At 43.1% G+C, this 15,295-nt stretch overlaps 1 protein-coding gene across 3 annotated transcripts in view; it reads right to left on the reverse strand.

Moving 5' to 3' along the window:
• Window positions 1-15,131, reverse strand: part of BABAM2 (BRISC and BRCA1 A complex member 2) — a 502,023-nt gene extending 486,892 nt beyond the window's left edge. The window contains exons 1-2 of one of the 3 annotated variants that reach the window (XM_002709945.5): window positions 14,989-15,131; window positions 11,715-11,866 (exon numbers count right to left, since the gene is read on the reverse strand). In XM_002709945.5, coding sequence (XP_002709991.1) covers window positions 11,715-11,842 — 128 coding nt within the window. In that variant the 5' untranslated portion in view covers window positions 11,843-11,866; window positions 14,989-15,131. The remainder of the gene's footprint in view (window positions 1-11,714; window positions 11,867-14,988) is intronic. The other 2 variants (XM_051843055.2, XM_017340849.3) reach the window with 2 other exon arrangements.
• Between the last annotated feature and the right edge of the window lie 164 nt (window positions 15,132-15,295).

Below are 15,295 nucleotides of genomic sequence, written 5' to 3' on the forward strand. Positions count from 1 at the left end.
AATATATGGCTTGGGGCTAGTGCTGTGGCACGGCAGATAAAGCCGCTGCCCCCAGTGCCGGCATCCTGTATGGGCGCCAGTTTGAGTCCCAGCTGCTCTATTTCCAATCCAGCTCTCTGCCATGGCCTGGGAAAGCAGTAGAAGATGGCCCTAGTCCTTGGGCCCCTGCACTCATGTGGGAGACCCAGAAGAAACTCCTGGCTCCTGGCTTTGGATTGGCACAGCTCCAGCCACTGTGGCCAATTGGGGAATGAACCAGTGGATAGAAGACCTCTCTCTCTGTCTACACCTCTCTCTCTCTCTCTCTCTCTCTCTCTAACCAGTGAAGACCTCTCTCTCTGTCTATACCTCTCTCTCTCTCTCTCTCTCTCTCTCTGCCTCTCCTTCTCTCTCTGTGTAACTCTTTCAAGTAAATAAATATTTTTTTTAAAATTGAAAAACTAAAATAAGATACATGGCTAGGAATGGGCATTTGGCACAGCAGTTAAGATGCCGCTTGGGACACCTGCATCCCATATCACAGTGCCTGGGTTCGAGTCTCAGCTCTACTTTCAATCCGACCCTGAGATATAGCAGGTGGTAGCTCAAGTAGTTGGGTCCCTGCCATTTACATGGAAGATCCAGATTGAGTTCTGGACTTCTGGCTTTGGCCTGGCCCAGCCACAGTTGTTTGAGGGCATCTGAGGAGTGAATCAGCAGTTGCAAAAGACATCTCTGTCTCTCTCTTTCCTCTCCGCCTTTCAAATGAATAAATTTTTTAGATTAATTAATTACATAATTAAGCAAGACAGTATTCAAGTACTGGATCAAGACAGATGCGGAGAATTTATCTAATTAGTTATTATTGCATTCTATAAAGCTGTAATAGCTAAGACTATGCAATTGGCATAGACTGCTAAACTGGAACAGAAAAACTAGAAAGAGGTCAACATCTGATATAAATCTGACAGGATGACAGAGACAACAGCATTGCAGATCCATGGGCAAAGGATGGCCTTCTCAATAAATAATGCTGATTGGTCAACCAATAATCCACATTGGGAAAAAGAAAAAAACCTTATCTCACCCTCTATTTTATAGGAACGATTTTATAGGAACAATATATTTCTATTTAAAGCCTCGAAAAGGAAAACTTTAATATTTTTAGATGAAGATGTATGTTTTTGGATAGGCCATAATTTCTTAAAATTCTGCCTCTTTGTGAATGTATACGTGTGTGTGTCTGTGTGTGTATATATATGACCCAGAAAGGAAAATATTGGTGAGACTGACTTCACTAAAACTAAAACTCCTGGTCCTAAGTAGTATCAAATAAGAATAAAAGTCACAGACCACATGCATATATTTATAATACATGTAACTCAAAATATTAAGATAAAAATATATAAAAATTACTTTTTAAATCTAAAAAAACACCAACAATCCACTTAAAAGATAAAAACAGGATATCCCCAAACAAAAAAAATCTATCTTACCAGTAAGTATATGAAAAGATTTTTTCCCACACTAGTAACCAGAGAAATGTACATTAAAACCATAATGAGATAGCATTTCACATCCATCAGCTTGGCAAAAATTTCAGTCTGACAGTACTAAGAAATGGTAAGGCTACAGACTAATGGGAACTCTCATTTCTGATAGAAGGAAACTGATAAAATCTGGCAATGTCTTAGAAAATGGAAGATGCACACACCCTAAGAGCCAGTGATTCTTTTCTTAGAAATATACCCTCAAGAATAGCTTTTGAACTCTTTTAATCATCACACACATGTTTTTTAATTGTGATCTAGTACATACACACTTATTTACCTGAAAAAAAAATCACAAAACACTGCTTATTCTTACTATGCATGACACATTCTGAGAGTTTCCATTCTATTCTTACTCATTTTTTAAATGTTGCAGTGACTCACTCATTTGATTTTATAACCACTAATGTGTAAATATAACCAGTTCAAAGAACTTTACCCCAGAAAATAAGTCTCATATGTGTCTTCTTGCACACATGTAAGAATAAATGTGGCATTCTTTCTCAAAAAATGTTTTTAATATAAAAATCTACCACAAGAAGAATGAATTTGGGGTCTGGTGTTGTGGCACAGTGGGTTAAGCTGCCACCTACAAACTGGCAAAATGGGTGGCAGTTCAAGTCTCAGCTGCTCCACTTCTAATCCAGTTCCCTATTAACATGCCTGGGAAAGCAGTCAAAGATGGCCCAAATCCTTGGACCACTACACATATGTGGGAGACCTGGATGGAGTTCCAAGTTATTGGCTTCAGCCTGGTCAAACCCCAGCCATTTGGGGGAGTGAGTCAGTGTTTGAAAGATATCTCTCTCTCTCTCTCTCTCTCTCTCTCTCTCTCTCTTTCTCTCTCTCTCTCTCCATAACTCTACCTTTCAAATACATTATTTTTTTAAAACTGAGTTAAAATGGAGAGGGGGCATATTCAAACAAGGTAATACAATATAGCAGTGTAATGAAAAGAACTAGAGCCATAAGGATTAACACAGATAAATCTCATTAACTTACAACAATGCAAAACAAGGAAGTTACAGACAAATAGATATAGTACACTATCATTTATTTTTTGTTGCTGTTGTTTCTAAGATCCATTTATTTCTTTGAAAGTCAGAGTTACAGAGAGAGGAGAGGCAGAGAGAGAGAGAGAGAGAGAGAGAGAGAGAGAGAGAAAGAGAGAGAGAGGTCTTCATCTGCTGGTTCACTTCCCAACTGGCCACAAGGGCTGGAACCATGCCAATCCAAAGCCAGGAGCCAGGAGTTTCTTCCGGGTCTCCCACATGGGTTCAGGGGCCCAAGAACTTGGAGCATCTTCTACTGCTTTCTCAGGCCATAGCAGAGAGCTGGATTGGAAGAGGAGCAACCAGAACACAAACCAGCACCCATATGGAATGCCGGTGCTCAGGCCAGGGCGTTAACCCATTGAGCCACGGCACTGACCCCAGTACACTATCATTTGTATAAACATGTATAAACATTTTTAAACATGCAAAATATTAGAACATATTGATTAGGATACATTTATATATAATGAATACATAAAGTAAGAAGATATGTACAGGGAAAAAAAGGAATGAGATCTCAGAGCAGAAAAGAAAAGTGACATGGAGAAGCCAAGTGAAAAACTACAAGTAAATTATTGAAAACTGCCCATCTTCAATATCAAATCAATGCCTCCCAGGGCAGCAGCTTCCTTCCAGACACAAGTTTCAGCCTGCCAGGCAGAGACTAATGCAGCCAAACTCAGATTAGCCTTCAAAGCTTACAGCACTCATCTTTTATAACTGTCCTAACTATTTAGTAATCAAGTACTTACACGGAGTATCTATTTTTAACTAAGTAATGAAATTCAGAACATGGACAAAAAAATGCAACAGGTAGTTGTGGGTGGATGAGATGTCACAGCAGATGCCCCAAACACAGCCATGTGCCAGTAAGGTTGAGTCACTGCAATATGCTGAGAAAAGATATTAAGGCTCAGCTGCTACAGGTTGCAATGAGCCGTCTCTGCTTTCTTCCCTGTTATGTTTGCCAGGCATCATTCCAGAAGGATCACAGACACTCAGATATCTTTAAGATTAGAAAAATCACTAAAAATGACAAAATATGGCATCTTACAAACAGCACATGCTTGTGATCAAATTAACATGGAGCACAGAACTCATAAACATTCAGTAAGCTCATGGAATAATTCCCTAAAACTAATAATTTGGCCCTTCAAGATCTCAGTATACATTTTACCTAGAAGAGTAAACCCAGTACTGTAATATATGTTATGATTATCTCAGAAATGTTAATTCACTTGTCAGTGAATGTCATTAAAACGAAGTATGTCTAACAATTTAAGCAATGCAGTACCAGGCCAATAAGCATACTTTCAAGCCACAAGTAGGAATCACTCTGATCCCCAAACCAAGCAACCTCTCTAAGAAAACATCAAACCCACTCATTCATTCATTCATTCATTCCTTACATTACATGTGAAAAGTACCATAACAGATCTTAAGAAGGCATAAAAATAAATTAAATAAGAATGCACCATCCTTAAGTAGCAGCCTAGCAATGGAGTTAGGAGACATAATCTTAAATAAGGTAGAAAGATCTAGGTGCCACAGGAGAAGAACAAAATGAAACTATTTTAAAAAAGTTTCTTTTGGCCGGCGCCGCGGCTCACTAGGCTAATCCTCCGCCTAGCGGCGCCGGCACACCGGGTTCTAGTCCCGGTCGGGGCGCCGGATTCTGTCCCGGTTGCCCCTCTTCCAGGCCAGCCCTCTGCTGTGGCCAGGGAGTGCAGTGGAGGATGGCCCAGGTGCTTGGGCCCTGCACCCCATGGGAGACCAGGAAAAGCACCTGGCTCCTGGCTCCTGCCATCGGATCGGTGCGGTGCGCCGGCCGCAGCGCGCCGGCCGCGGCGGCCATTGGAGGGTGAACCAACGGCAAAGGAAGACCTTTCTCTCTGTCTCTCTCTCACTGTCCACTCTGCCTGTCAAAAAAATAAATAAATAAAATAAATAAATAAAAAATAAAAAAATAAAAAAAAATAAAAAAGTTTCTTTTGATTAGATTCTTGTCCATATAGCCCCTCTATGAACCAGATCGAGAATGTAGATTCTCAGACCTTATCTCTTCAAGCACAGGTGGCACAAATGTGTGCAGACAGTAACAAGACTAGGTTTTGTGATCTCCAAAATTCACTCTCCTCACTTCACGCGGTCCATGCACATTGTGCCCTATGGCAAGTACACTCCTCCCAGCTAACAGGAATTAGAAATGTGGAACCCAGCCCTCATAGCGCAGTCCTGCAGATCTAGAAGAAAAAGGGAAATGCCAAAAGTGACACACCAACAAGAAACCATTCTTTCCCTAACTCTGCCACTGTTTTGCTATGGAAACTTGAGGAATTCACACTGTGGCTGACAGGAGGATTGAAGAAAAAATTGTTAATAAGCTTCCAAAGAACTTTCATGAATCTTTCTGACAAGTACTACATAAAAGACATCAATAATACTCTAGGTTAACAAGGCTTTTCACATCATTTTATGCACAGCAACTTTGTTAATGTCGATAGAGGTACTTTTATTTAAAGCTACAGAAAATAAATTCCATGAATACTAAAAGTCATTAATGGTACTTCAAATATTTTTCAGGCAGAATTAGCCATGTGGGGAACCTTTTTCCTACCAAGGACCATTTGGATATTTATAACATCATTCACATGCCCTACAAAATTACCAACTTAAAACTTGGCCTTGGCCAGCACCGCGGCTCAATAGGCTAATCCTCTGCCTGTGGCACTGGCACACCGGGTTCTAGTCCCGGTCGGGGCGCTGGATTCTGTCCTGGTTGCTCCTCTTCCAGTCCAGCTCTCTGCTGTGGCCCGGGAGTGCAGTGGAGGATGGCCCAAATACTTGGGCCCTGCACCCGCATGGAAGACCAGGAGAAGCACTTGGCTCCTGCCTTCGGATCAGCGTGGTGCGCCGACCGCAGCGCACCAGCCGCAGCGGCCATTGGGGAGTGAACCAACAGGAAAGGAAGCCCTTTCTCTCTGTCTCTCTCTCTCTCTCTCTCTCACTGTCCATTCTGCCTGTCAAAAAAAAAAAAAAAAATACTTGGCCTGGGGTCGGCGCTGTGGCATAGTGGATAAAGCCTCTGCCTACAGTGCTGGCATCCCATATGGGTGCTGGTTTGAGACCTGGCTGCTCCACTTCCTATCCAGCTCTCTGCTATGGCCTGAGAAAGCAGTAGAAAATGGCCCAAGTCCTTGGGCCTCTGCGCCTGCATGGGAGACCCGGAAGAAGCTGCTGGCTCCGCATCAGCACAGCTCTAGCCGTTGCAGCCAACTGGGGAGTGAACCAGTGGATGGAAGACCTCTCTCTCTCTCTCTCTCTCTCTGCCTCTACTTCTCTCTCTGTGTGTAACTCTGACTTTCAAATAAATAAATAAATAAATCTTAAAAAAAAAAAAAAAAAAACTTGGCCTGCTACAGATCTACTGAATTTCAAGTCCTGCGTGTGGTTGCCTTGGCAGGCCCAGACCAAATGGTTTCATGGGTTTTACTCGGCCCTCAGGCCCGACATTTCCCACCCCTAGCAGAGCCAAGACAAGTGGATTCATTTCTTTTTTTTTTTTTTTAATTTTTTTAAAAGATTTATTTATTTGAAAGACAGAGTTAGAGAGAAGCAGAGGCAGAGAGAGAGAGAGAAAGAGAGGTCTTCCATCCACTGGTTCACTCCTCATATGGCCACAATGACTGCAGCTATGCAGATCCAAAGCCAGGAGCCTGCAGCTTCCTTCAAGGTCTCCCACACTTCTTGGGTACAGGAGCCCAAGGACCTGGGCCATCTTCCACTGTTTTCCCTGGCCATCAGCAGGGAACTGTATCAGAAGTGGAGCAGCCAGGACACAAACTGGTGCCCATACAGGATGCCAGTACTGCAGGCGGCGGCTTTACCCGCTATGCCACAATACCGGTCCCTTATTTCTAACTTGTTACCAGATCCACTATTTACACTCACACATTCAATTAAACATTCAGGCATTTGGATGCACCAAATGCATCCAAAGGAAATGTGCAACAAAAAACGCAAAGTGACCTGGTGTTGATAAAATCCATCAGTCTCTCAGGATACTGATATAAGGAATAAGAAATTCAAGTTCACGTTATCTTACAAAAACCAGTCACCAGTGCACTGGCCATCAGTTCCCTATCAACTTCTCAATGACTCTGAAAAGAATGTTTGTGACAAGCTAAAGAAGCAAAACGTATGTTTTTGTCCTATCCATTCCGGACGGTAAACATCCCTGGTTCACAAGTTGTTTTTCAGTGACAGCTTTATTGAGGTATACTTCACATATCACGAAATGCACTCTAAGGTATACAATTCATTTCTAGTATATCACAGAATTATGCAAACATTACCACTATCTAATTTTAGAACATTTTGGCACCCAAAAAAGAAATCCCATCCATATTACCAGACACTTCTCACTCCCCTAGCCCATGGCAACCACTGCTTTACTTTGTATCTGTAGATTGGTTTATGCTGGATATTTCATATAAATGGAATCATACAATGTGTGACCTTTTGTGATAAGCTTCTTTCATTTAGGATAACATTTCCCAAGTTTATCCATGTTGTAGCATCAATCAGTACTTAATTCTTTCATATGGTTGAATAACATTTGATCTTTTTGATATACTATATTTGTTCATTCATTAGCTGATGGGTATTTGGGTGTTTTCATAGGATTTTTCATGTGTTAAAACCCTAATCATCCCATACGCTGACTTTATGGATAAAGAAATTCAGGCCTAGTGAGAAAACGAGAGCCACCTCTGGCTACACAGACTTAAGACTCACACACCTAAAATGCCAAATAAGAGAATCCCTAATGTGTGTGAGTCCAACAGTAAAATGCGAGATAGGCTAGGAGAGGAGCTGGTGAAAGCAGGAGAAAACAGATATCCCTAAAAATCTCATTCAGCCAAAGAATTGAAGATCAACAGTTTTAAACCCTCGAAAACATACAGAAAAAAAGAGAAATGAGCACAATGCAGAAATAAAAACTTAACAAAGAAAATCAAAGAAGGAAAGAAACACGGAAAATCTGGCAAAACCTCCCACCTAAAAGCCAAGGAAGCACTTGGCCTGCTGCTTGACTAGAAGGCATAAAATATTAATCCAGTAAAAGAAACATCAGTTTCCGACCCCTGACTATTTTCAGAATGACAGTTTATTTATAAATCCCCTAATGTGTATGGGTAATTTTTAGATTCAAAGCAACAAAAAGGAACATTAAAGCCTTCTTCCTATCAACTCCACAGGAGTTCTATCTACCACTTTCTTTTTCCTCAACAATAACAAAAAGAGAGCCTGACACTAACAAAATGACTAACAAACAGTAAATGCTCAACCAGCATTTGATTAATGAAGTTGAAGACAAAACAGATCTTTTTTTATGATTTACTTATTTGAAAGGCAGAGAGTCAGAGAGAGACAGAGAGAGAAGGATATTCCATCTGCTGGTTCACTTCCCAAATGGCCGCAACAGCATGAACTGGGCTAGGCCAAAGTCAGGAGCCAGGAACTCTATCTGGATCTCCCACATCAGTGACAGCGGCCCAAACACTTGGGCCATCACCTGCTGCCTTCCCAGGTACATTAGCAGGAAGCTGGATTAGAAACAAGCAGATGAGACTTGAAATGGCACTCTCTGATAACAGATGCCAGCATTCCAGTGGTAACTTAACCCACTGTGCCACAACAACGACCCCTAACAACAGATCTTTAAAAAAGCGTACCTCTGGCCGGTGCCATGGCTCACTTGGCAAATCCTCTGCCTGCAGCGCCGGCACCCCAGGTTCTAGTCCCAGTTGGGGCACCAGGTACTAGTCCTGGTTGCTCCTCTTCCAGTCCAGCTCTCTGCTGTGGCCCAGGAAGGCAGTGGAGGATGGCCCAAGTGCTTGGGTCCCTGCACCCGCATGGGAGACTGGGAGGAAGTGCCCAGCTCCTGGCTTCAGAACGGTGTAGCGCCGGCCATAGTGGGCACTAGGGTAGAGAACCAATGGAAGGAAGACTTATCTCTCTGTCTCTCTCTCTCTCTCACTGTCTAACTCTGCCTGGCCAAAAAAAAAAGCATACCTCTTCCAAAAAGGTACTTAACTTAGTCTTTATCTTACTAGTAACATAAATCTAAGTCCTTATATCCAAATCTACAGCTCTGTCAAAAAACAGCAAGATTAGAAAGGTGAAAGGCAATAGAACCTAACAAGGAAAGTTAAAAGAAAGTCAAGAAAGCAATATTTATGGCAAGAAAGTGCTCAAAAAAATGATGAGGATATACCAAAATCACCTGACAGATCTTCCAATGACAAAACCTGGAACAACTGAGGGAGAAAATAAATGATAAAACAGGTGCTCCTTGATTTATTGATGGGATTACATCCCCTTAAGCCCATCGTAAAACAAAATATCATTAAGTTAGCCGGCGCCGTGGCTCAATAGGCTAATCCTCCACCTTGCGGCGCCGGCACACCGGGTTCTAGTCCCGGTTGGGGCGCCGGATTCTGTCCCGGTTGCCCCTCTTCCAGGCCAGCTCTCTGCTATGGCCAGGGAGTGCAGTGGAGGATGGCCCAGGTGCTTGGGCCCTGCACCCCATGGGAGACCAGGAAAAGCACCTGGCTCCTGGCTCCTGCCAGGATCAGCGCGGTGCGCCGGCTGCAGCGGCGGCCATTGGAGGGTGAACCAACGGCAAAGGAAGACCTTTCTCTCTGTCTCTCTCTCTCACTGTCCACTCTGCCTGTCAAAAAAAAAAAAAAAAAAAAAAAAAAAAAAAAAAAAAATCATTAAGTCGAAAAGACATTTAATCCACCGAAGCCACCGTGCAGCACACCTCAGCAACACTCACAGGATGTCGCTTCCTCACGATCCCACAACTGACCGGGGCCTGGGGTGCACCGCTGCCAGCCAGTAGCACAAGAGTAGCTACCATAGATCACTGGCCAGCAGAGGGGCCGAATTCAAAACTGAAGCAGTTCCTACGGAATGACTTATTACTTCTGCATCTTCGTGAAGTCAAAAAGTCATCAAGGCAAACCAGGATAAATCAAAGACTCCCTTGAATTATAACCCATAGAATAAAATAAATACCTAAAATTTCATAACGACAAATAATTGAATAAAAAATAATTGGAGGAGAAGGGACAGCGCTTTGTTGTAGTAGGATTCAAATTAATAAATGTGGGAGGAATGAGGGAAATAGATATAGAAATAGAAATAGAAAACAAGCCAGTGAATGAAAACCATACTTGCTAAAACCCACATGGTGTAATAGATATTACACAAGTACCAGAATAATAACTATTGTAGGCAAGAACCATCAGTGAATGCTGAAGATGGTGGACAAAAGTATGATGAGAAGCAGGATCTCTGAGCGTCATTCTGTAAGAGTCTCACAAATCGCAAAGGGAAAGTGAGTTCACTTTACAGTGGAGAAATTCAGTAGACAAAATCTTAATAAGGTGATCAAAGCTACTCCTTGATCTGATGCATTGAGAATGGTACTACACATCATGGTGTTCTGAGGGAAAAATGCACTTTTCACACAAATGAAAAGAAAATACAAGCACAAGAAGAATTCAGAAAGTCTGTGGGAAATGGAATTAAATGATGAGTTTGTTTTTCCATTAACTTTCAGAAGTACAGTCATATTAAGCCAAGTCAGAGCACCATTTTATACAATAATCAGCCAGTGCTCTTTAAAACTGTCAAGGTCATGAAATACAAAAACTGAGGAACTGCCAGACTGGGGAGACTAAGGACACTTGACTACTAAACACAGTTTGTATTCCAGATTGGCTCCAAGATCAAAAAACAAACATGAATGGGAAAACTGGCACTATTCACATCAGACCTATAGAACAATTAACAATATTTTAAGTGTTAATTTCCTGTAGTTTTTTTTTTTAGATTTATTTATTTATTTGAAAGGTAGAGTTACAGAGAAGCAGAGGCAGAAAAAGAGAGAGAGAGAGAGAGAAATTCTTCCATTCACTGGTTCACTCCCCAAATGGCCACAAGAGCCAGAGCTAGGCCAATCTGAAACCAGGAACCTGGAACTTCTTCTGAGTCTCTCACATGGGTGCAGGGGCCCAAGGACTTGGGCCACCTTCCACTGCCTTCCCAGGCCATAGCAGAGAGCTGGATTGGAAGTGGAGCAGCCAGGACTTGAACTGGTGCCTATATGGGATGCCAGCACTGCAGGCAGCAGCTTTATCCACTACACCATAGCACCAGTCCCTCCTGTAGTATTTTTGTAACTTTTCGGTAAGTCTAAATTTATTTTGAAATAAAATGTTGGGTTTTTTTTTAATATAACATTTCTAGGTGTGACATCTTGCTGTTTCAACCCCATTAAGAGGAATGATTCATGTTGGCTCTATTATAATTTCTGTATTAAAAGATCATCAAATGATGTTAAATTCAGAATCACCAAATTCAATTTTTAAAGTGTATGCTAGAGGCCGGTGCTATGGCACAGTGGGTTAACGCCCTGGCCTGAAGCACCAGCATCCCATATGGGCACCAGTTCAAGACCCAGCTGCTCCATTTCTGATCAAGCTCTCTGCTGTGGCCTAGGAAAGCAGTAGAAGATGGTCTAAGTCCTTGGGACCCTGCACCCGCGTGGGAGACCCGGAAGAAGCTCCTGGATTCAGATTGGCGCAGCTCCAGCCGTTGTGGCCAATTGGGGAGTGAACCAGCAGATGGAAGATCTCTCTCTCTCTCTCTCTCTCTCTGCCTCTCCTCTCTCTGTGTAACTCTTTCAAGTAAACAAATAAATCTTTTTAAAAAATAAATAAATAAGTGTATGCTGGACAGCAAACATAAGAAAACAAGCCAGTGAATGAACACCATACTTGCTAAAACCTACATGGTGCACTGTTCACAAAGAGATAAGCCAGAAAAAAAGACATGAACATTCTGACCATAAAGCAAGGACCCACAACACAAATAAAATAACTTGAACATAAAATGTGAAGAATTAAACAAAACCAAGTTAACCAACACGTGACGACATCATGACTTCACAAATTTCTGTGGTATTCAACTTTTATGAGTCTGGTTAGAACGGTTTATTATTAGGGAAAGGCTGAACTGGTTCTGGTAAATTCACTGAATTAGTTCTGATACATACCCAGATTTCAAGTCAGTTATCCTCAAACAGTTTGTAGCATCCAGTCCCACTTTCCCATTCCGGACCACGCTGGATATGAATGGAGACAGCATTGGAGAAATTCGGTTCAAGGCCACTTCCGGGGACATTGTAACTTGATTTGTCAATCACCACTAAAAACAAAGGGAGGAAAATGGTGATCAGAGCTCACAAGCTTCCTGAAGACGGCACAGCACTCAGAATTTTCTCCAGCATGAATAAACGTTACTTCCTTTCCAGAGCAAACTACCTCAGTGATCTTCCAAAAGAATTCATCTCTGCGCTGCTCAGCTTCTCGGGACATGGATGCACCACTGACTTTCAAGAACAAAACACACACCCTCCTCCTCTCCGATGCTGATTTCTTTACTGTCACCCTCTACTTACAGCCATTCCACTGCATCCTACAACTGGCTTACTCTACCTTAGTCAAGGTTAAGAAGCCTTTGCCAACAGCCCTCTTCGATAACACACACACACACACACACTGGGAATCCTCTGTGTCCCCACAAGGAGTAAGAACTTGATTGACAATACCATCTGAAGCTCTAGCACAAGCCTAACTTGCTTGTTACTGCTGCCTACTAGGAATTACTAATGGCCGACAGACCTCTCTTGCTATCTGCCCTTTCACAGTGTAGGTAACTACCTGCTTATGGGCTCTCTCTCCTGAAGGAATCTCTAGTATTTAACAAAAGTCAAGGCACTCACTAAACCTTCAACAAACTTCTTGAAATAAGTAGATGAATAAAGGGACAAAAGCTAGAGAAATACTTAAGTACAGAGGAAAGATAATATGCCCTCAAATAATTTGGCAAGGGAACAGATATAGAACAACTGAGAAACAGATGTAGCAAATTCTACTTAATTGACAAAAACACACAACCACCCAGATATTAAGCAACACAGATTAACATTGATCTTAAAGTCTCTGACTTGAAGGCACCAAGAAATCCTCACACATGAAAATACAGAAGTAAAACCAATAAATCATATCTAAACTGCGTGGAAATCCAGGGGGCTGAGAAAGGAGTACATGAATTCCTCTGAACAGATTTCTAAATGAAAGCCTCTACTTTCAGAGGTGAATAAGTCAGTTCAAATGAACATTTTCTTCCTCAATCTGAAAGGATAATCCCACATCAAAAGCAAATTAATTTCCAGCAAGTTACAATTATAAGTAACTGATGTTCTGGTTCTAACCTGCATATATTAAACCACACGAGAACTTACAAGTTCCTGCAAAAAACAAATGTCAAAAACTAGATTCTGTTTGAATTCATGTTTTCAGATAATAACAAAAGACTGCAGTCATCACTCAAAAAGGAGTAAAATTGCGACCCAATCAGTGATGACCCCAGAAATACCTTTGAGGCAGAAAAATCTTTATACTTCACACCTTAGTTCCAAATCAGCCCTTCTGCAAATAGAAAACAAGCTCATCTTCTGATCCTTCCGATCCTTTAACATATAATTTCTCACCACCATTCTACAGTGTCATCTCAAAGAGTAAACATCTAATGTACTCTGCCATCCATCATCAAATTCACATACATATCTGTGACACTATCACGTACAAAGAGCTTCCATACACATCACTGCAGTTGATACTCACAACGTGGGTTTAAGGCAAGTGTTTTAATTCTCATTTTGCTGATCATATGGGTAACTGCTATAATCTGTCTTGGAACAGTATACTAATCCATGTTGTCATTTTGAAGCCCATTTTTTTTCTATTCTGCAACATTTCCACCTTTATGTCTACGTACTGATGCCACAGTTCTTGAAGTGATGCTTATCTAAACCACATGCAACACAAAAATAATTCATCTTGGAAAAAAAAAAAGATTTCATCTACATTACAAAATCAGCCTCCTGGTTTTTTTACCCCATCACCTATTTTCTGACCTCTCATTTCTACAAAAAGGGAAACAGGCCCAACACATTCTAAACATCTACTCAGTATCAGCACTTTATTTATTACTCAGCTCTCTTGTCATGTCATTTACTTCCTCTCTCCACCCCCAACAACCCCTTTCCCTAGCTAATATTAACATTACAAATATATATATGATATGTAGTAAAATGTAAACAGACAAAAAAGTATGAATCCAAACAAATGAGGGCTTTACAACTAGACACAACCTAGACTACTGTTGGCCTACTGCTGTGATGCGCCCCTTAAACGCTGAAGAGAACAGACTCGTCCCAGAAACCAACCCATGCTACAGGGACAACAACCCATTCGATCCAGCAACTGCCGTAACTTTGGGGCCACACCTGGGAGAATGAATTTGTCTATTTCCAGAACGGCCATCGTATTACTTTTTGGCAGTGCAAGATTTCATGCAGCATTAAAATGTTTCAACTACGAGGAAATAGGCCTTCTTTCAGAAAGACTTTGTTAAAACTACACTGACTCCAAAATCGGAGGTCGCCGAAAAGCCAAAATATGATGGTCTTTTGTTGCGCTGAGCCGGGGACATGCGGATGAGGGGAGGGTCACCCTTAATTTTTTTAAATGGCAGCACTACACTAGATGCCAGACTGGCAAAAATATTCGGGGCCAGGCTCCCTGGAACGCTAGTTCTCCGGTTTTTATTTCCTGACTGTGAGGGGCTGCTGAAGGAAAACGAAAAAATGCAATTTTTTACAAGTGTCTGCTGCCCCAAAGATCACATAAGGTCACCTGATGGGCGGCTCGGGGAATACAAAGACGTCTAAAGCCCAGTCCAGGTTCTCGCAATTAAGAATGGGATGACAAACACGGAAACATGTGCCCCGCTGACGTCATGGAACGGAAAGGGGTGGCGTCCTGCTGCGTCACGTCAACGACATACGGCGCACGCGGGAAGTTACACGGGGGAAGCGATTTTTCCAGGGGGCAACACTCAGGGGCCTCTTGCCACCTCAGACCCACAGAACGCCCACCCCTTTCTAGGGGGCATCTAGAAGGGGACACTTTCTGTCTCCCAAAGTGTGCGATCCCCTCAGCGAGCCGGGAGGAGGAATTAACCCCGCGGGCTTAGTCAGGGCCGGGGAGCTGACTAGGTATGAAGGAAGGGAAGGCAGGCTCTGGCCGTGGGGGCTCGTTCGTGAGGGGGCCGGCACGACAGGGGCGAGCGGGCGTCTTTGGAAGCGGGCCTTCTCAACAGGAAAAGGGGGCGAGCCCGCTAGCCATATTCAAACCACGACTCTCAGCGCCACCTGTGCGACTCGGGATCCAACCTCCCCGCACCAGCCCCAGTCCAGGTACCTGGAACTTAGTCCGATGGGTAACCGGCGACTACGCGGGGTACAGGTTACCCGAGCGCGCCCCCGACCGACGCACCAACCTGCGCGCGCACCGCGGGCCGGATGCGTGCGCGCCCCCACGACGTCCCGCCCCGCCCCCTCTGCGGCCCAGAAGCCGGGAGGCGTGCGCGTGCCCGCGCGGCGCCTGTCCGTGCGCTCGGGAAGGCGTCCCGGGAGCGCCTGAAAGTTCCGCCTCGAAGGCCTGCTCCTCGAGTGGCGAGCGGCTCAGTGTATCGCGGCGATCTGGAGGGCGCCGTGTCGGGGAGCAG

The sequence above is a fragment of the Oryctolagus cuniculus genome, chromosome 2 (genome assembly GCF_964237555.1).
Source record: "Oryctolagus cuniculus chromosome 2, mOryCun1.1, whole genome shotgun sequence".
NCBI classification, from domain to species: Eukaryota; Metazoa; Chordata; class Mammalia; order Lagomorpha; family Leporidae; genus Oryctolagus; species Oryctolagus cuniculus.